The sequence below is a fragment of the Erpetoichthys calabaricus genome, chromosome 6, assembly GCF_900747795.2.
Source record: "Erpetoichthys calabaricus chromosome 6, fErpCal1.3, whole genome shotgun sequence".
NCBI lineage: Eukaryota > Metazoa > Chordata > Cladistia > Polypteriformes > Polypteridae > Erpetoichthys > Erpetoichthys calabaricus.
The window spans coordinates 165107815-165129510 of record NC_041399.2 but is presented as its reverse complement, the minus strand read 5'-3'; the positions used below and the strand labels follow the sequence as shown (position 1 = coordinate 165129510).

At 40.0% G+C, this 21696-nt stretch overlaps 1 protein-coding gene across 1 annotated transcript in view; it reads left to right on the top strand.

Moving 5' to 3' along the window:
- The first annotated feature begins 883 nt into the window (after window positions 1-883).
- The window catches only part of LOC114653964 (elastase-1-like), a 41612-nt gene continuing 20799 nt past the window's right edge, over window positions 884-21696 (top strand). The window contains exons 1-5 of the mRNA XM_028804484.2: window positions 884-1020; window positions 4269-4378; window positions 11276-11382; window positions 17717-17845; window positions 18487-18623. Coding sequence (XP_028660317.1) covers window positions 990-1020; window positions 4269-4378; window positions 11276-11382; window positions 17717-17845; window positions 18487-18623 — 514 coding nt within the window. The 5' untranslated portion in view covers window positions 884-989. The remainder of the gene's footprint in view (window positions 1021-4268; window positions 4379-11275; window positions 11383-17716; window positions 17846-18486; window positions 18624-21696) is intronic.

The following is a 21696-nucleotide window of genomic DNA, read 5'->3' as shown; positions in this document are numbered from 1 at the left end:
ATGCAGTGACAGAGTCCCTCAATATTGTATCCTTGAGACTCGTACATCATTTCCCAGTCTGTCATATGAAAGCAGTCATTCAATAACCATTTCAGCTTCCTCACTATCCTGGTGGTAACAGGTTATAAGCCACACACTGAGAAACAGAGTGATTTAAAGAGAGACACCCTCACCAATCATCCTGACGTAGTACTTGTTGCATTGAGGGAGGAAAACAGTGCTCTGTGGAAACAAACCTACAAGACCAAGGAAGGCACCCCACCTTACAAATTAACCTAAGCCAGAGTTGTTCTTACTTGTCAATATTACCTTTTGTAGCATAGTGCCACTTATAAAGAAGTTACGTTTAGTCAGTAGCTCAACTTCAAAAAAGATCCCAAAGCAGCACAGAGGTGTAGAGTTTAGTGTTGCCACCTCACAGTTAAAAAGCCCTGGGTCTCAGAGCTGCCACTTTGTGTCTGGAGTGCGAGTCAGTGTGCCCTGCATCAGTGTCAGTGGCATGTGCGAGTCAGTGTGCCCTGTGATGGACAGGCACCCCAAGAGCTATTTCTTGTTTGGTACTCAGTGATGCCCGGATCGAGACTTGCCACCTTGCCCTTTACATAACTGGGCACAGAAAATAGATGGATGACACCTGTTCAGAAGTTTTATTTTAAAATAAGCGAGAAGTCAAGCAAAATGACACCTTTTATTGGCTAACTAAAAAGATTACAAGATTTATTATTTTAAAATAAGGAAATTCAGGGTAGCATTTGGCATTTTTTTATATGTTGTTTAGCCTTGAGGACAGATATTGCATGGATCTGATATCACCCTCCTTTTATACAGGAGATTGAGCAATTCAGTTTAAGACTGGCCTAATCCTGTCACTGTTTCCACAAAACCAAGGTTGCTTGTGTAAAGGTACATTGCATGGGTTTCTGCCAAACAGGAAGCTGCTCACTGTATAAATAATAACAGCTCTAATTGAATTTTTGCAAGTTTTCAAAATGTGGCATCTGCTCGTTTTGGTTTTCCTGGGTAAGTTCTTTTTTTTTTTTTTGTTTTATACCAGAAGCTTCAAGAAAAGATATGACTTCCTATTGAAAAGGTTATTCACCATCCATCTATTATCTTGTGACATTTTTAAACAATGCATTATTCATTCGGCACACTTACGGTACACTCGGTGATAAATTATTTCAATTGTATCTTTTTTTTTTAATAGAGCAGCTTGTCTTTTTAGATGCTAATTTTGGTTTTAAAGTTGAATCCATTCACTCTGCTGAGCAAAAAACAGCAAAGTCTGGAATGGTACAAATGACAATACATGCTGCAATTATAAAGAATATGGGAGCTTTTTCTCTTTTATAGGAGGGAATATATTGTAACTTATCTTTTGCATAATTACTGGAAATATTACATTTTAATTAATAAGTTGATGCATAAGATTAAATTAATGCCTCATTTCATCATTACATAAATGTACTTTGGCCTTCATCACGGTAGTCCTGTTAATCAGTATTTCCTTGTAAAATACTGTTGGTGTAGCACTGCATTTGTGGCACATTATTTTCTGTAATTATATACTTTTTACTAGGAGGTTCGCCCCCTGCTCACTTCACTCGCCAACCCCCCCGACCTGTGCTACGTGCCAGCCACTTCGTGTCTGTGCCGCTTGCATTGTGAAGAGCGGGGCTGAACGCACCCCAAGGAGATGCAGTCGCTCCTCCGAAACCCCCTCTTAAACTGTGATACAATGGGAAACAAATACAGTTTTTTTTTTACCTCCTCTTTGCTCGATCAGCTGCTGGCTTACTGCTGCTGCCATGCCATGTGATCTGCATCTTGCGCAGCGCTTCAAACATTTTAAAGCCTGTACAGCAGCTGTCCTACTATTTATCTTTTGTTTCCGGCCCCGGGCGTTGTTAAATCTCTTGGCACAAAGTCTTGTCTTGCGAGACATGAGTTCTTGATAATTTTTAGTTTATAATTTAAAAACAGAATAAGAATCTGAAAATCTAACAACATCACATTAAAGTTTGATAAATTCTAAAAAGAATGATATCAAACATATATATGTAGGTTTTAAAGCGTGACAAAAAAGTAAAACAAAAACTCACATAAAATCATTGCGCAAAATCATTGCACTTTTAGGCTTAGGATTTTATATATATATATATATATATATATATATATATATATATATATATATATATATATATATATATTGTGGCACCCGGCTGGGTTTGTCGCCCGGCCGGGATGCCCAGGAGGAGCGGAGGAGGGCTTGTGCCTCCTCCAGGACACAAGGGGACGTCCTTCCTGGTTGCCTTGGGGACCACGGGTACAGAGCTTTGAAGCTCTACCCTGTAGGGGCCTGTGGTCACCGCCAGGGGGTGCCCCGATGCCTTGGGAGCCCTGGACCTCAGTACTTCCACCACACCTGGAAGTGCTGGGGGGAAGAGGATTGGGGACACCCGGAGGACTTCCGGATGTACCGTCAGAGCTTCCGCCACGCAGGGGTGTGGCTACGGAGCCCCTCAGGATGCACCTGGAGTCCTTCCGGGGTGAATAAAAGGGGCCGCCTCCCTCCAGTCGTGGGCAAGAGTCGGGTGGAAGTGGACGAAGCTTGGTGGAGAGGAGTGGAGGTAGACCAGAGACTGAGAGAAGGCATTGTGCGTGTGGCCAAGGACTTGAGGGGTGATTGGTGCTGCGGCACTGGGTTTGTGCTCACGATAAGTGTAAATAGCAGTTGTGAATAAATGTGTGTGGTTTAAACATCATGTCTACCTGTCTGTGTCCGGGCTGTTCCCCACAATATATTATATATATATATATATATATATATATATATATATATATATATACTAGGGTGCTTCGCCCCCTGCTCACTTGCTCGACCAACCCCCGTGTTTGGTTTTCCGGATACACACTTTTAAGATTTTTTTTTCTTTGAATTAGATAGATAGATAGAATTGTTGCTATTTCATTAGTGTCACTTTTATTTCAGAACTTACTGTAAAAACAATATTTGTAATCTTGTGAGTCCCAATATGCTGAATCTTTTTAATGAGGTCAGGATAGGTTTCTCTGTTTGGAATTTCAGCACAGACAAAACGATCTACATCATCAGAAGTTAATAATTTTTTTTTACAAAGTAACCAATAAATGCATGTGCGGTAAACTCTGTTTTTGAAATTCTCAAGATTCTTTATTTGTCACATGCATAGTTATACAGGACAACACGCAGTGAAATGTATCCTGATCCGCTGATCAAAAACTGTGCAAAGTTAGAAGAATATCAGTTAGATTAACAAAAAGTCATAGATTGAAAGATAACAGTATAGTAGAACATAATAAATAAGTAAAATTATGTGAATAAAGTAGAATTAAATGTTAAGGTGCAATAGTGTAGTAATTATTGTGCAAAACCAAAGTTAGACTGGTGCATAGTTAAATGAGGCAGTTTGTTTGTTTGCGCTACTGCAATCTTTACTTTCTTCCTACTTTCATATCCTTTAACTTTCTCCACATGTGTATAGCACCAACGTGTTTTTTTTTATGAGCCTTTCTAATTTCCCTGGTTTCATAATCTCTAACCTGCTCTGCATGTGTTTAGCGCCAATGTTTGTAAACGTCTTTATGAAGTTCTACTTTGTCTTTTACTCATTGTCTTTTAATTCTGAGCCAGATTGGACGTGCTTTTTTTACAGTTCCACTTGTTCCGGGCTGATAATTACTTTCCTTATTTTCTGAATTTGCACCTCGATTATTCTTTTTTGCTCTTTTTTCTCTCCAACGCATTTGAGTCTCTTTTCTCGGCGCTGCTTTCTTCTTCGCTTAGATGTTGACATTTCATTTATAACGTACTGTCCTTATATGCTTTATATGCGCTGAGAGCCCTGGATCTGTGTGTGCTCAAATCCTTCACAAGACTGAATCTTTTGCTGCCCCATTATTCTATTTGATAGATTGTAAGTAGGGCGTGTCTTGCAAGAATCTCATGTTCTACGTCATCGCGAGACGGTCCTGGGTCAATCTCTTGGCACAATGTCTCATGTTTATGGTCCCCGCGAGACGCACCGTGGCAAGTCTCTTTGGTCTTGCGGGTCTTTTAAATGTCTTCCAAGAAGATCACGTATCGTAGCCTTGCTTTTGCTTTCCAGGACAGGATTTATAATGCACTTTCTAGTTATGTTTCTGACATTTAATGAACTGGGAACATTTTCAGAATAGTAAATAAATAAAACAAAACACTCTCCAGACCCAGTATGCTTTGCTTGCAGGAGCCTTATGCAAGGCTGAACTTGAGGATGACTTCACTGTCACGAACCAGATGAAAACTGAGAGGGTCGTCGGTGGAGAAGAAGTCGTACGTAACAGCTGGCCTTGGCAGGTATAATTTTTGTATTGTAATGGACGACAACATGTATTATATTTTATAGAGAACTGTAGATTTAAGCACTGAAATGCCTGAAGTCACTTTGGGTTTTAAAACTTGACTTACTGCCTCCTTTAAAAAGAGACTCACAGCATCCAGCAGTATGTGTACTCCTGAATTGTAGTAGAAGTAAATGTATCTAAAAAATGTAAAATACTGTTAAATAAAGTGGTTATTCATAATAAAATGTGAAGCATTAGTATAATATGTACAATAATATTAAGTTAGTGTTATATATACAATTGATTTGTAAATTATTCATAACCTTTCACTTTTTGCCCGTTATTTATTATGTTGCACATTTATTATGTTCTGTCCATTACATATTTATTATGTTGCACATTTCATTTTAAATGGATAATTTTATAATTTTTGCAGAACGATCTACACTCAATAACCCATAATGACACAGTAAAAAAATTTTCAGAAACATTTTATTAAAAATGAAAAGCGGAACTCTCTTGTTTATATAAGTATTAAGACCCATTGCCAAATTGTGGTCAGGTGCATCCCATTGGTTTTAATTCTCGTTGAGACGTGTCTCAAATTTGATTGGAGTCCACCAGTGGCAAATTGGACTGATTGGTCATACCTTAGAAAGGCAAACATCTGTGTATAGAAGTGCTCAATTCCCAAAAACCAAGCCCTAAAGTCAATGGAACTGTCTGTAGACCTCCATGATAAAATGTGGTGCGACATAAATCAGAACAAACTTTGAGTGTTTACAGTATAGAAGCACAGTGACCTTAATGACTGTGAAATGGAAAAAGTTTGGAAAAACCAGAAATCTTCCTAGAGTTTGTCATTCTGCTAAATTGCATAACCAGGCAAGGAAGGCCTTGGTCAGAGAAGTGACCAAGAACCCAATGGTTCACTTGTCCTCTGCTGGGATAACAGAACATGACAAACATCTCAGCAGCACTCCATCATTTATGGTAGAGTTTGGAACTTGTTAAATGGCATTTAAAGTACCTTCAGAGCATGAGGATAAAGATTATCTGTTCTGATGTGACAATAACTGGACTCTTTGGGCAGAAACCCAAGCACTATGTCTAGAAAAAACATGGCACAAGCTCATCACCTGTCTAATACCATCCCTATGGTAAAGCATCATGCCAACGGGGGTCCTTCTCAGTGTCAAGTACAGGGAGACTGGTTGGAATTGAGACAAGGTGAATACAGCCAATTACAGGGAGGTTACGTGATATGTGTTGATATTTGAGGCATATAACATGTTCATCAATCCTATTCAGTCCATTTGATTTAGTGTCCTCTACAAAATGTTATCCTGATTGTTAGTTACCTTGCTATGAGGCTGTATGTCTCGATGACACAGGTGAAGAAAGGTGCTGAGCGGTCCAGACCACTGAAGAGTGGACCAACTCTTTGCCCTTGCACAGATGTTTCAGGGGTTCTGGGAGTTTGTAAATCGTGTTCATGTCTGATTTGTGGAATTAAAAAAAAATAAAAAAGATTATGACCATAGAAGGTTCTCTAAAATTACAGGTTACAGTGTTCCATTCCATTCCTGTACAGTATTTGTGAAACACAAATTGAGTTTGCATATATTATTTTAAGGATAGTCCACATTACTATATTTTTATTTAAAAATGAAGTTTTTAAACAAAAAGTGATCTCTGTCCACATTAGTGTTTATGCATGGTTACAAAAGTATCTCTGTCCACACTTACATGGCATAAAATGACAGATACGTTTGTCTACACAGGAAATGTGCGCATCATTGGAAAATCTTGAAAGGGATGGTAACATCCCCAGTCACAGGATTTACTGCAATCTGAAAACTGTAGCGACCTGTATATTATTTGCTTTTTGCGCATGTATGCAGTATCCAAACAATACAAAGTGCAATTTAGATGCTTACATACAACATGTGCCATGGAAAGCAACTCTTTGTCCACTAAGCTGAAATATGGCTTTGTTCTGTTAGGGGTGGCCAGTCAGCAAATGAGACTTTGCAATGTGCAGAATCCAATCAATCTTTTTAAATCAAAGGATAGTTGTGTGAATTAAGCCTAAGTCAAGCCCATTTAACATGGCTGTACATTTAACTTAAATTTTTATGGACAGTATATCCAGGCACAGCAGTTCTGCCTGGGGAAGTGTTCAGTCTGGAAAGTTGAGGATTTCATTTCTGTTATCTGTAGATTGTTTGGTTCTCTTGGCTTCACAACACTGTCATCTCTTGAAGTAGATAGATAGATAGATAGATAGATAGATAGATAGATAGATAGATAGATAGATAGATAGATAGATAGATAGATAGATAGATAGATAGATAGATAGATAGATAGATAGATAGATTGATAGATAGTTAGATAGTTACTGGAGTGTTTATACCTGAATATAAAGTTATGGAATCACAATTAGCACCTTCAGATCCTATCATAGTCCTCTTCCTGAAATAAATAGCCAGGGTCATAAAAGGGTGAACAGATACCCTAAATGGACAAATTAAAATATCTCTGGGTCTTATTCATAAGCAAAGATAGAAATGCTGTATATACTTGTGTTTAAGTTATCCCGCAGATAAGTCGGGACTTGATTTTACCATACAATTTCCGGTATTTTATAATGTCAGTCATATAAGTGAAATGCGGAAAACTCCGCAAAAAACAAAAAAAATGATATGCTAACGCCCACCTGAGAGAGTAACCACGGTGCACACTGACTTTTTTTCTATGTATTGTGCCTACGTGACCACACGGTAATACCTGAACTATTCTGAAGCAACGTTTGCACTGATTTGTGTTTTTTGTATCTCACACCCTCATACACCTTTATCGTAAGAGCATCACTTATCTACTATGGTGCGTTCGATCAGAAGAAAATATGAAACTGGCTTTAAATTAAAAGTTGTTGAAATGGCGAAAGAAATTGGTAACTGCACTGCTGCAACAAAATTTGATCTATCTGAGAAACTGGTGTGAGTTTGGAGGGGGCAAGAAGATGTAAAAAAAAATTTAAGTGTCATATTTTTGAATGGCGTATAAGTTGGGGTCTGATTTTATGACTGATTTTTCAGGTTTCAAGACGCAACTACGTGAGTATATATTGTAACCAATGAATCAGTGCGGTAGAAGCAGCTAAAAACCATCATGGTGAAATGGGAGCCAAGCCCCAAAAACTAAACAAGAATCTTACAACACAAAAATCTTGATTTACCCATCTATCTACATCCATTTTCTTAACTATGGTCATGAGCCTTGCATAGTGAATACGAGAATGGTTAGCCAGTGCAAGTGGCTACGATGAGATTTCCTGTGCAGAGTTGCTAAATATGCTCTTCTTCAAAAGTGGAGGCGCTCAACAATACAGGAGAACCTTAGAACAGAATTATTACTTGCTGGATCAAGAGGAACCTACTGAGGTTAGGGCATACACTTAGGAGGAATCCTGTTAGCCATCCTTGGCATGGCCAAGATCCATGGCAGTCCAAGGATGTGATTGAACGCTCCAGTTTCTCAGATGGCCTGAGAGCATCTGGGAATTCCTTGAAAACATCTGGTAAAAGATGTTAGAGAGGATGGCCTGGTCAATCCAGCTCCGTGTGTTTGACCTTGACTTTGAAAAATGAATAGACAGTGAAGTGAACCATTATAGCTAGCTTATACTGCATTTATACTAAACACTCCTTCCAAAATTTTCAGCACCCTTACTTGTTAGTAAACTTTAAAACTACAATACAAAAATAAACTTCCGTTTCTACCACAAAGTCTATCATTGACTAAGCAAATTTAATTATTTGTTCACATATGTGAAAACAGTACAGTATAAACATACTAATTTTAACACTCTCAGTGCAGAAACTGAATTCATTGATAAGGGAAAAAAATTCTGCTATACATTATTATTCTGTAGTACATGAAAGCTGGTCTCTAATCACCCTATTTATTGAATAAATCTTCTGGTAGATCATAGCTTAAAAGAGTATTTAGAATTTAAGCAAAGATCTTCTTGGGGTCCATGAACCTATTGACAAGGAGATGCACGGACGTCTCTTACCATTTTTTGGACAAACCTCCAAATTCATTCACACCCAGTGTTAACAGGTGCATAAGCCATGTAATCTCCATTAACAATCACTGACAGTCGGATGGGTTGTACTGAAGACTACAGTGACTTCAAATGGGTCACTGCCATAGGATGACACTTTTGTCAGTACATGAAATTTCTGTTGTGTTAGATCTGCCCCAGTAAACTGTAAGTGCTATTATTGTGTTTATGAGCAACAACAGCTCAGCCACAAAATGGCAGACCAAGCAAACTCACAGAGTGGGACCACAGAGTGCTGAAGGGCATAGCATGTAAAAATCATCTATGCTCTGTTGCATCATTCATAACTGCCTGTAAAAGCAACATCAGCTTTGGGTGCTTCATAAAAGGGTTTTCCAGGGCCAAACAACTTCACACGAGCATAAGATCACTATACATAATGCCGTGTGTTGGCTGGAGTGGTGTAAAAGCATTCTGCCATAGGATTCTGGAGCAGGGGAAATATGAACATTGGCACAATGAATCACGCTTTACTATCTGGCAGTCTGATATGAATATGAGCTTGGCGGTTGCCAGGAGAATGGTAGCATTAGATTTACAGTTAGGTCCATAAATATTTGGACAGAGACAACTTTTTTCTAATTTTGGTTCTGTACATTACCACAATGAATTTTAAATGAAACAACTCAGATGCAGTTGAAGTGCAGACTTTCAGCTTTAATTCAGTGGGGTGAACAAAACGATTGCATCAAAATGTGAGGCAACTAAAGCATTTTTTTAACACAATCCCTTCATTTCAGGGGCTCAAAAGCAATTGGACAAATTAAATAACTGGAAATAAAATGTTCATTCCTAATACTTGGTTGAAAACCCTTTGCTGGCAATGACAGCCTGAAGTCTTGAACTCATGGACATCACCAGATGCTGGGTTTCCTCCTTTTTAATGCTCTGCCAGGCCTTTACTGCAGAGGCTTTCAGTTGCTGTTTGTTTGTGGGCCTTTCTGTGCGAAGTTTAGTCTTCAACAAGTGAAATGCATGCTCAGTTGGGTTAAGATCAGGTGACTGACTTGGCCATTCAAGAATTTTCCATTTCTTTGCTTTAATAAACTCCTGGGTTGCTTTGGCTGTATGTTTTCGGTCATTGTCCATCTGTATCATGAAACGCCACCCAATCAATTTGACTGCATTTAGCTGGATTTGAGCAGACAGTATGTCTCTGAACACCTCAGAATTCATTCGGCTGCTTCTGTCCTGTGTCACATCATTAATAAACATTAGTGTCCCAGCCATCACACTGCCTCCACCGTGTTTTATAGATGATGTGGTATGCTTTGGATAATGAGCTGTTCCACGCCTTCTCCATACTTTTTTCTTGCCATCATTCTGGTAGAGGTTGATTTTGGTTTCATCTGTCCAAAGAATGTTTTTCCAGAACTGTGCTGGCTTTTTTAGATGTTCTTTAGCAAAGTCCAATCTAGCCTTTCTATTCTTGAGGCTTATGAGTGACTTGCACCTTGCAGTGCACCCTCTGTATTTACTTTCATGCAGTCTTCACTTTATGGTAGACTTGGATATCGATACGCCTACCCCCTGGAGAGTGTTGTTCACTTGGTTGGCTGTTGTGAAGGGGTTTCTCTTCACCATGGAAATGATTCTGCGATCATCCACCACTGTTGTCTTCCGTGGACGTCCAGGTCTTTTTGCGTTGTTGAGTTCACCAGTGCTTGCTTTCTTTCTCTGGATGTACCAGACTGTAGATTTTGCCACTCGTAATATTGTAGCAATTTCTCGGATGGGTTTTTTCTGTTTTCGCAGTTTAAGGATGGCTTCTTTCACCTGCAGGGAGAGCTCCTTTGACCGCATGTTGTCTGTTCACAGCAAAATCTTCCACATGCAAGCACCACACCTCAAATCAACTCCACGCCTTTTATCTGCTTAATTGATAATGACATAAAGATGGACTTACCCACAACTGCCCATGAAATAGCCTTTGAGTCAATTGTCCAATTACTTTTGAGCCCCTGAAATGAAGGGATTGTGTTAAAAAAAATGCTTTAGTTGCCTCACATTTTTATGCAATCATTTTGTTCACCCCACTGAATTAAAGCTGAAAGTCTGCACTTGAACTGCATCTGAGTTGTTTCATTTAAAATTCATTGTGGTAATGTACAGAAACAAAATTAGAAAAAAGTTCTTTGTCCAGATATTTATGGATCTAACTGTATTTCAGTTATGGAGATTAACATAACATTGTTCAACACACTTAATCCAATTCAGGGATTTAGAGTGCTGCAACCTCTGCTGGGAATATCAGCATCAACTCTAAAAGAGGCACCAGCTCATTGCAGAGTGCACTCACTCACTCCCACACTCACTCACTGGGTTCCAATTTAGAATCACCTATTGACCTAACATGCCCTGATATAGAAGGAAAACCAGGAGTACCCAGTGAAACCCCCCTGCCAATACATGAAGAACTTGCACACTCCACAATGGGCACACGATTCAAACCCATTCCAATGGATCTATGAGGAAACAATGCTAACCACTGTACTGCTCCATGTTAAAGTAGTCACTGGAGAATTTTAAATACATCATTAAAAATACACTGAAGCTTAATTCATTTTTTGCTTATGCCCTTCTTGGATCAAAACACCTAATAATATGAACTAATGTCCTCTGTTGTTGAACATAAAAATTTTTTACTCCAGAAAACTTCAATTTATGTTACTGTGTAGAAAAGACTTCCGTGCACAGACTCATGGTAAACCACACTGTACATAAGTTGCTATATACAAAATGTCAATTTAATAATGAGACTTGACTGTTTCTCTTCAGATTTCCCTGCAATACAGTTACCCTCATGCAGGAGGCTGGGCGCACACTTGTGGAGGCAGTCTGGTCAGTCCTTCCTGGGTGATGACTGCAGCCCACTGCGTCGATTTGTAAGTGTACACTGCTTTGTTTTGGGTGAAATCTTACACTGGGTTTCTTTACATTATTTTTAATGTGTAGCTTTTAGGTGCACCTATTAATGGAAAATGTGAAATAGTGTAATAACTTAGTAGACTTAAACATGTCTTATAGGTTCTATAATTAAATAGGTAATACTGTATTTTCTGTGAAGATGACATTAAATAAAATGTGCAGTGAAAAAGTAGTGGAGGCATATTCTGTATTCATGAAATATCTTGATTAGGGAATTTAAATATCAGTAAATAATTAACACATTAATCTACTCTCTCTATATTTAAAATCCTAGGCCTAAAAGTGCAACGATTTCATGTGATGTTTTTATGTCACATTTTAAATCAGGGCTTATTTTAAAACCTACAGTACATATTTATGTTTGGTATCAATCTTTTCAGAGTTTATCGAACTTTAATGTGATGTTGTTAGATTTTCAGATTCTTATTCCATTTTTAAATTATAAACTAAAAAATATCAAGAACTCACGTCCCGTGAGACGAGACTTTGTGCCAAGAGATTTAACCACACCCGGGGCCGGAAATAAAAGACAAAGAGTAGGACGGCTGCTCTACAGGCTTTTAAATGTTCGAAACACAGCGCGAGATTCAGAGCACATGGCACGGCAGCAGCAGCAAGCCAGCAGCAGATTGAGCAAAAAAAAAAAAAACTATTTGTTTCCCATTGTATCACCATTTAAGATGGGGTTTTGGAAGGAGCAACCACGTCTCCTTGGGGTGCGTTCAGCCCCCTTCTTCAAAATTCAAGCAGCAGAGATACAAAGTGGCTGGTGCGTAGATAGATAGATAGATAGATAGATAGATAGATAGATAGATAGATAGATAGATAGATAGATAGATAGATAGATAGATAGATAGATAGATAGATAGATAGATAGATACTTTATTAATCCCAATGGGAAATTCAAAAGCGCAGGCCAGTGGGGTTGGTGAGCGAAGCGAGCAGTGGGGGAACCCCCTAGTGGTTAAATAAAAATCTATAGAACTTACAGTACCATCACAGGCAACTTATTTCTCTTTGAGAGAAGCCATATTAGAACCAGTTTGACAAGAGCAGGCCACTCAGCCCAACAACCTTGCTCATCGTATTCACCTAGATTCTCCAAAATAACATCAAGTCAAGATACGAGGGTCTCTCAAGTTCTTCTCTATGCACCACAGTACTTGCTAATTTATTTCATGTCTCCATAGCTTTTAGTGTGATGAAAAACTCCTTATCAATTCTTCACGATTTCCATCTGTGTTCGTGTGTTCTTGTTGAAGATTGTTTTTTTTAAAATAACAGTGGGGATCCACTATACTAACTCCCTTCAGAATTATGAACATTTTCATTATGACCCCTCTTAATTTCCAGTTGCTAAACTGAAAAGGTTTACCTCCTTCAATCTCTCCTCATAGCTCATACCACTCAATCCCGGAATCAGCCCATTTGTTCTCTCTTTTAGGCGTTCTCAAATGTCATTTTTGTAACATGGTGTCCAAAATTGAACACAGCATTGCAATATATAGACCAGAATTCCATAAGCCTTCTTGATCACTTCTGTACACTGCAAGAAAAGAGATGGAGGAGTCCACCTTATAATGTATAAATGCAGAGCAAGTACAAATGCATGAAAGGTATGTCTTAATATAGAGGAACGCATATACATTTCCATAAATAACTCAACACCACAACAAAAATGTCCTTCATCTAAAGTTAATTGACTAAATCTAAGCAGCTGGCAAAATTAAATTATCATTGCTACACCTTGCATAAGGCAGGAACTTGATATGAGGTACCAGTCCATGATACAACACGCTTATTAAACAAATATAGAAAAATAGAATGTACATAAGTTTAGTATATTCAGGTTCTTCTAAATCTTTTCAAAAATTTAGATCATAACATTGAGTTAAAATACAGAATCTCATCCAAGTAGGTCAACTAGTTTCTGTGTAATTCTCCAAGTGTTCCCAAACCAGCCAAGTGATATAATCCCTCCAGTCTGTCCTTGGTCTGCCACAGGGTCTGTGCCCAGTAGGACTTGCCTGGAACAACTCAAGGGGGAGCCTTCTTGGGGGGTATCCTTACAAAATGTCCAAGCCACACCCAACTGACTGCTCTCTAACTGGAGAATCAGTGACTGTACTCTGAGGCCATACTGAACCACTGAGCTTCTCACTCTGTCATGGATTGTCAGCTCAGCAACCTCGAAAAGAACCCTCATTTGTGCCACTTGAACTCACTCAGTTTGCCCATCACTTGACATTGCAGTCCTCAACTATTGTCATGAGCTATGAGTAATGACCGCAGGAGAGGACAGCAATGCAGATTGACCAGCCAACTGAGAGTTTTTTCTTTAGATTCAGTAAAGCTTCACCACTACAGACTGGTACAATACCTAGAGAACCACTGCCACCCCTATAATTCGCTTGTCGATCTCATGCTCCCTTTTTCTATCACTCGTGAACAATATACTTGAACTCTTGAACGAAGGGCAGTTGTTCCTCCATCTGGAGAGAGCTATACATTCTTTTCTGAGTAGGAACCATAACCATAGACTTTGAGATGCTGATCCTCATCCCTGCCGCTTAAGACTAGAAAACAAAATCGCGTGAGTGCATGCTGAAGATCGCAGTCAGATGAGGCAAAGAGGACATCATCATTTGCAGAAAGCAATGATGTTACCCCTAGCCTCCTCAACTGGACACCTTCATAACCTTGACCACAACTTGATAACTTGTCCATGAAAGCTACAAACAGGAGTGCAGGGCTGTCTTAACACATGAGCATGCTGGGCCCCATGCTAATTTACAGTATGTATGTTGTGACTAGCTGAGTGGTTGTGCAGGTAGGGACCCCAGTGCACTCCTTTGCCAGGGGGCCTATAATGCTGTTAAGACAACCCTGCAGGAGTGGTGACAAGACACCACCTTGATAGACCCTGACACCCACAGTGAAGAAAAACTTAACACCAAGTATTCAGACACAGCTCTCGCTGCATATTCATATAGGGAATGAATAGCACGCAAAAGCAACCCTGTTACACCATATTCCTGCAACACTTCCTACAACACACACCAAGGATCACAGTCATATGCTTTTTTCAAAACTACACAATTCATGTAGATGTGATGATGTGTGTCTTGCTCCATGCTCCTTTCTTACTTTTGGGAGCCTCTTGAACCCAACACTGTCCAGTAATGTAACCAGATGAGCTGGACAATGAGGACACCAAACGAAGCAAGGGGAAGGTGCAAATTGCAGACAGTGCTTTTATTAAAAACAGTCAAAACCAAAAAGTATTCAAATAAAGTGCAGTGTTTCAAAAGTCAACAAATAAATAATCCATTAAAACATGGTGAAAATATGGAGGTTAAAATCCCAATAAATATTCGATTTAAAAACAAGGTTAAAAATCAATAATGGCCGGAAGCAGTCCTTTAAAAATCTGATGCCTTCTTTAGCTGGTGGCTACCACTTTTTCTTCCTACCTGCCGCTGACCTTCTCCTTCTGGTCTGGTAGCCTTTCGATCGCTGGCTCTGTAGGGCTCTCGCCAGACCGAGTCTCGGGTTCCACAGTGACCAGGGCGCTCACGCTGGGGTTTCCACCTCTCAAGCCTCCGATCGTGGTCACACCTGCTCCTCTGCAAAACTCAGCAGGAGTGACCCAATCCATCTGCTTCTGGGTGCCGGCCAAACACCTCACTAGGGCTCACTTCCCAGCTGCCTATCATTAGTACATTAGTACTCTCTCCTTCTCCAGCCTTCTCCCTTTTCTCCTTTTTAATCTCCATCCTTTTCTTTTTTCCTCTCTCTTCTGCATTTGCGCTCCTACTATTTGTAAAGGGGACGTGGTACAGGTGCAGCGATTAGCAGTTCCCAGCATCAATCATGGACATGGGCAATCCCATACCTGTGCACATCAGTTTGGAAATGCCCAAGCCTACATCTTGCCCGGGAACCACTCCGGCCACACTACCACGCCCCCTCTTAAAGCCGCGAGTGCAGAGATTATTTAAAAGCTGGCTTTTTCCTCTAAGCCGCGGACCCGCTGTACCACAGTAGACTGCATTATCATATTCCAGTGCACCCTGCATCAACTGAACCAGGGAGAAGATAGAGAAATAAACAGAATATTTTAAAAACACTATTTCTGCAGGGATGTTGTATCAAATAGGTTAAACATGGACCGAACCTCAGGAACACAAGAAAAGTACCCCAATTTTACATCGACAATATCCAGGCTGGAATTTGAAACCAGAGTTGATGAGGAGATGTAAAGTAGCAATGTTAATCACTACACCACTATATTACCAAATAAAGGTTTATTTTAAAAATGATTTTCAAAGATAGATATTGCTATATACTTTAATGATATTCCAATCCATTTTTTTCTATATTTCCATTTCCTCTTTATTAAAACTGCTCATGGGACCCCAGGCTATAGCCCTGCCACCAATGTCTGCACCAATGGCTTCACCACCTGAGGCCACAGGTTCAACACGCCCTCGACCCTCTGCAGTTTGCATATCAGGAGAAGGTGGGAGCGGAGGATGCCATCATCTATATGCTACATCGATCCCTCTCTCACTTGGACAGAGGCAGTGGTGCTGTAAGAATTATGTTTCTAGACTTCTCTAGCGCCTTCAACACAATCCAACCTCTGCTCCTTAGGGACAAGCTGACAGAGATGGCAGTAGATTCATACCTAGTGGCATGGATCGTGGACTATCTTAAAGACAGACCTCAGTATGTGCGTCTCGGGAACTGCACGTCTGACATTGTGGTCAGCAACACAGGTGCGCCACAAGGGACTGTACTTTCTCCGATCCTGTTCAGCCTATATACATCGTACTTCCAATACAACTCGGAGTCCTGCCACGTGCAAAAGTTCGCTGATGACACTGCTATCGTGGGCTGCATCAGGAGTGGGCAGGAGGAGGAGTATAGGGACCTAATCAAGGACTTTGTTAAATGGTGCGACTTAAACCACCTACACCTGAACACCAGCTAAACCAAGGAGCTGGTGGTGGATTTTAGGAGGCCCATACCCCTCATGGACCCCGTGATCATCAGAGGCGACTGTGTGCAGATGGTGCAGACCTATAAATACCTGGGAGTGCAGATGGATGATAAATTAGACTGGACTGCCAATACTGATGTTCTGTGTAAGAAAGGATAGAGCCGGTTATACTTCCTTAGAAGGCTGGCGTCCTGCAACATCTGCAATAAGATGCTGCAGATGTTCTATCAGACGGTTGTGGCGAGCGCCCTCTTCTACGCGGTGGTGTGCTGGGGAGGCAGCATTAAGAAGAAAGACGCCTCACGCCTGGACAAACTGGTGAGGAAGGCAGGCTCTATTGTTGGCATGGAGCTGGACAGTTTAACATCTGTGGCAGAGCGACGGGCGCTCAACAGGCTCCTATCAATTATGGAAAGTCCACTGCATCCACTAAACAGTGTCATCTCCAGACAGAAGAGCAGCTTCAGCGACAGACTGCTGTCACTGTCCTGCTCCACTGACAGACTGAGAAGATCGTTCCTCCCCCAAACTATGCGACTCTTCAATTCCACCCGGGGGGGGGGTAAACGTTAACATTATATAAAGTTATTGTCTGTTTTTACCTGCATTATTATCAATCCTTAATTTAATATTGTTTTTTTGTATCAGTAAGGTGCTGCTGGAGTAAGTGAATTTCCCCTTGGGATTAATAAAGTATCTGTCTATCTATCTATCTACCAAATCTCCATGGCTACTCTCCATCTGCCCATTCTGTAGTAGGTTCAGCACAGTTCCTTGTATTCCTTTACATGACCACAAGCCCCCAAGTGTTGCTTGCTTGCTGTTCCTATTGATCTTGCCCACATCACCCCCACGGGACATAGCACTGTGGCACCTGGCAGTGGGTTTTTGTTAATCCTGGCAGGACAACAGCCAGTGACCAATTGGATTTTACTGAGCTGTGCCCCTGTCACATAGCATCCTTTTCAGCCTTCTGTTCTCCCCTCATCTCACCCGCCCTTACACATGATATGTGTTATTCACTTAATGTGTCCTGTAAGTGGCCTCATTAGTTTCAGACACATAACATTAATGCATTCATTTCTAAGGACAAACCTACCCTGAATGAAGAACACAGGAAAATAATTACATTTCTCTCCCAGTTTAAATTGTGCAGTCAGCTAAGTTAATTGACTGCTCACACTTTAATGAAAATGAGTAGACGTTTGTGATGATGTGACAAAAAAATGAAAAGCTGCAGCTTTAATTTATTCTGATTGATGGTGTTTTTTTTTTTTTCTTTTTAGCAATGATGGTGCCATCTACCGAGTAGCACTAGGTGAACACAACCTCTACTGGAATGAAGGGGTGGAATACTACAGGGCTGTAGATAAAATATTCATTCATCAGCGATGGAATAAAGATTTTGCTAATGGGTAAGCTTTATGATGTTTGCCTGCAGAAATAGCAGTAAGGCACATTAATAATATGCTTAGTTTAGATAACGAGGCATTGACTTTTATTTCAAGATTTGCTTGCTATGTCTAATTACTTGGAATTAAAAAGAAAGACTGTATGTACTTCATGTGCACGTGTTGTTAAGCACAAAATAAATGATAGCATGTGAAGTGTGTGGATTGGGAAGATAATGTGATTAATTTTGTCTTTCAAGGTTTCCTTTATCTTTACATAAAAGCTGAATATTTCATTTGTATAACTTATTTAGCTTACCATAGATTTTCAATTAATTTCATCAAATTGTAATGCAGCAATATGAACTATTGGCAACAACAGGAACTCATTTACAAAGACAGACTTCTAATATATTCAGAAACCAATTGCACAAATACCACAGAAATGAGAACTGTAGGTTTTCATAATCTTAATTTTAACAAAATTTAAAAAAAATTGAAAATGGAGTACAGTACATATAATTTTTATAGTAATTACAATGGTGAAAGTTCCACTTGTGCATGACTGGCACACTGCTTCAGATATCTGTTTTATGATCTTGTGAACCAAAGGATGGCTGAGTGAATGATTTTACTTTAGTAACCCTGTCTGTTCCTCCTTGCAGCTTTGACATCGCCATGCTTCGCCTGACTTCTCCAGCATACGCCAGTGGATATGTCCAGGTAGCACGACTCCCTAGACCAGGCATGATCTTGCCAAATGCATATCCTTGTTATATCACAGGCTGGGGTTTAGTAGCAAGTAAGTAGATTTTAATTCAAACCTTCACTGTACTCTAGGCATTTTCTTTTTTGTCATTTTCTCCTGATCCCAAATGAAGGGCATATTTATACATAGGCCCGAATGTTATTTTCAGATGAGTGAATGCATGTAGTACATGTACATTGTCTGCAGTTTTCACATTGGGATAAATTAAAGTTGACGATAAACCTATCGATAATGTTTTTGGGAAGCAGAAAAAAAAAACTACGCAAACACAAGAAAAAGAGACAGAAACAGCACACTGTCAGCAACTGGGCACACGTTTGAACCGAATCTGGAGGAGGAACCTGGAGCAATGAGACAGCGGTGCTTAATTTATAGGATAACTATAATTTTTATCATAATACATTTTTATGTTTTATTTTTTACAGCTGCTTTTTTTTAGTAATCAATTTGTTAATTTTGGCTTTATTAAAGTTTCAGAATAAGCTTAATAAACAGGTGAAAAACATTCTAGCACACATACAGTTAAAATTTAAATTTGCAATTGAATTAAACATCAGGGGCGGCATGGTGGCGCAGTGGGTAGCGCTGCTGCCTCGCAGTTGGGAGACCTGGGGACCCGGGTCCTCCCTGTGTGGAGTTTGCATGCTCTCCCCGTGTCTGCGTGGGTTTCCTCCGGGTGCTCCGGTTTCCTCCCACAGTCCAAAGACATGCAGGTTAGGTGGATTGGTGATTCAAAATTGGCCCTAGTGTGTGCTTGGTGTGTGGGTGTGTTTGTGTGTGTCCTGCGGTAGGTTGGCACCCTGCCCGGGATTGGTTCCTGTCTTGTGCCCTGTGTTGGCTGGGATTGGCTCCAGCAGACCCCCGTGACCCTGTGTTCGGATTCAGCGGGTTGGAAAATGGATGGATTAAACATCGGTCATCGTTCACATATATCTTGCCTAAAATTGTCTAAAATGTACCCAGGACAAGATCTAACCTGTAAGCAATAACATCAAGCAGCAACATCACTTGTTCACATGTTTTGGAATATTTTACATTGAAACCATTTTGGGGAAAAAAATTCATATATTTCTCAGATAGCCTTGGATCTAAAATCATTCTTTATGCATTAACGTAAGTTATTTTGGAAGAATTAAGGACTGGCAAGCTTGGTTGGCTGAATGGTCTGTTCTTTATTAATCCACGGTGGATTAATAAAGACTTAAAAAAGAAGTTGCAAAGGAAAAAACTACTTTCTAAGGCATGTAAGACTAATGACTGCAAAGTGACTCGTAGAGCGTATGAGAACATGAGGGCAACCATTAAGAAGGATATCAGGGAGGCTAAAAGAGTTGGAGAGAAATATAGCAGATAAGGCGAAAGAAGACCCTAAGAGATTCTTTCAGTATTTTAGTAGTAAAAGAACAGTCAAGGAGGAGGTCAAATGCATCAGAAATAGTAAAGGGGAATTAAAAGATACAGACAGTGAAATAGTGGATGCCCTAAACTTATATTTTTCTGAGGTGTTTACAAGTGAGCAAGTGGATAACCTCATAGAGGTAAACGGGACTACTAAGGAGGTGCTGAGGGATTTGGAAATTGTAGAGGGAGAAGTGCTGCTCAGATTAAATAAACTGAAGTCAAACAAATCACCAGAACCAGATAATATTTACCCTCGAGTTCTTAAGGAGGCTAGCGAGTACATATATAAATGACACATATTTTTAGGATGTCACTGTGCACTGGAGAGATTCTGAAGGACAGGAAAATGGCAAATATCATCCCATTATATAAAAAGGGTGACAGGGCAGATCCAAGCAACTATAGGCCAGTAAGCTTAACATGCATCACAGGGAAATTAATGGAAGTAATTATTAAGGATAAGATTGAGCAACACCTGGCAAGGACAGGAGTTTATCAGAACAATCAGCATGGGTTCAGAAGAGGGAGGTCGTGTTTTACTAACTTGCTGGATTTCTATGAGGAGGCAACAAAAGGATACGATCAAAGTGGAGCATATGATATTGTTTATCTGGACTTTCAGAAAGCATTTGATAAGGTGCCACATGAGAGGTTGGGCATCAAATTAAAAGAAGTGGGAGTTCAGGGTGATGTTTTTAGATGGGTGCATAATTGGCTCAGACACAGGAAGCAGAGGATGATGGTGCAAGGAACCTCATCAGAACTGGGCGATGTTAAGAGTGGTGTTCCATAGGGGTCAGTGCTAGGGCCGCTGCTATTTTTAATATATATAAATGATTTAGATAGGAATATAAGTAACAAGCTGGTTAAGTTTGCAGATGATACCAAGATAGGAGGATTAGCAGATAATTTGGAATTACAGAAGGACTTGGATAGCATACAGGCTTGGGTAGATTTGTGGCAGATTTAATGTCAGTAAATGTAAAGTATTACACATAGGAAGTAAAAATGTGACACAATGGGTGGTCGGAAAATCGCGAGTACACCTTATGAGAAGGATTTAGGAGTCATAGTGGACTCTAAGCTATCGACTTCCCGACAGTGTTCAGAAGCCATTAAGAAGGCTAACAGAATGTTAGGTTATATAGCACGATGTGTGGAGTACAAGTCCAAGGAGGTTCTGCTCAACCTTTATAATGCACTGGTGAGGCCTCATCTTGAGTACTGTGTACAGTTTTGGTCTCCAGGCTACAAAAAGGACATAACAGCACTAGAAAAGGTCCATAGAAGAGCGACTAGGCTGATTCCAGAGCTACAGGAGTTGAATTATGAGGAAAGATTAAAAGAGCTGAGCCTTTACAGTTTAAGCAAAAGAAGATTAAGAGATGGCATGATTGAAGTGTTTAAAATTATGAAGGGAATTAGTACAGTGGATCGAGACTTATTTTAAAATGAGTTCATCAAGAACACAGGGACACAGTTGGAAACTCGCACAAACATTAGGAAGTTTTTCTTTACACAAAGAACGATAGACACATGGAATAAGCTACCAAGTAGTGTGGTAGACAGTAAGACGTTGGGGACTTTCAAAACTCGACTTGATGTTTTTTTGGAAGAAATAAGTGGATAGGACTCGCGAGCTTTGTTGGGCTGAATGGCCTGTTGTCTTCTAGAGTGTTCTAATATTCTAATGTTCTTGTCTATC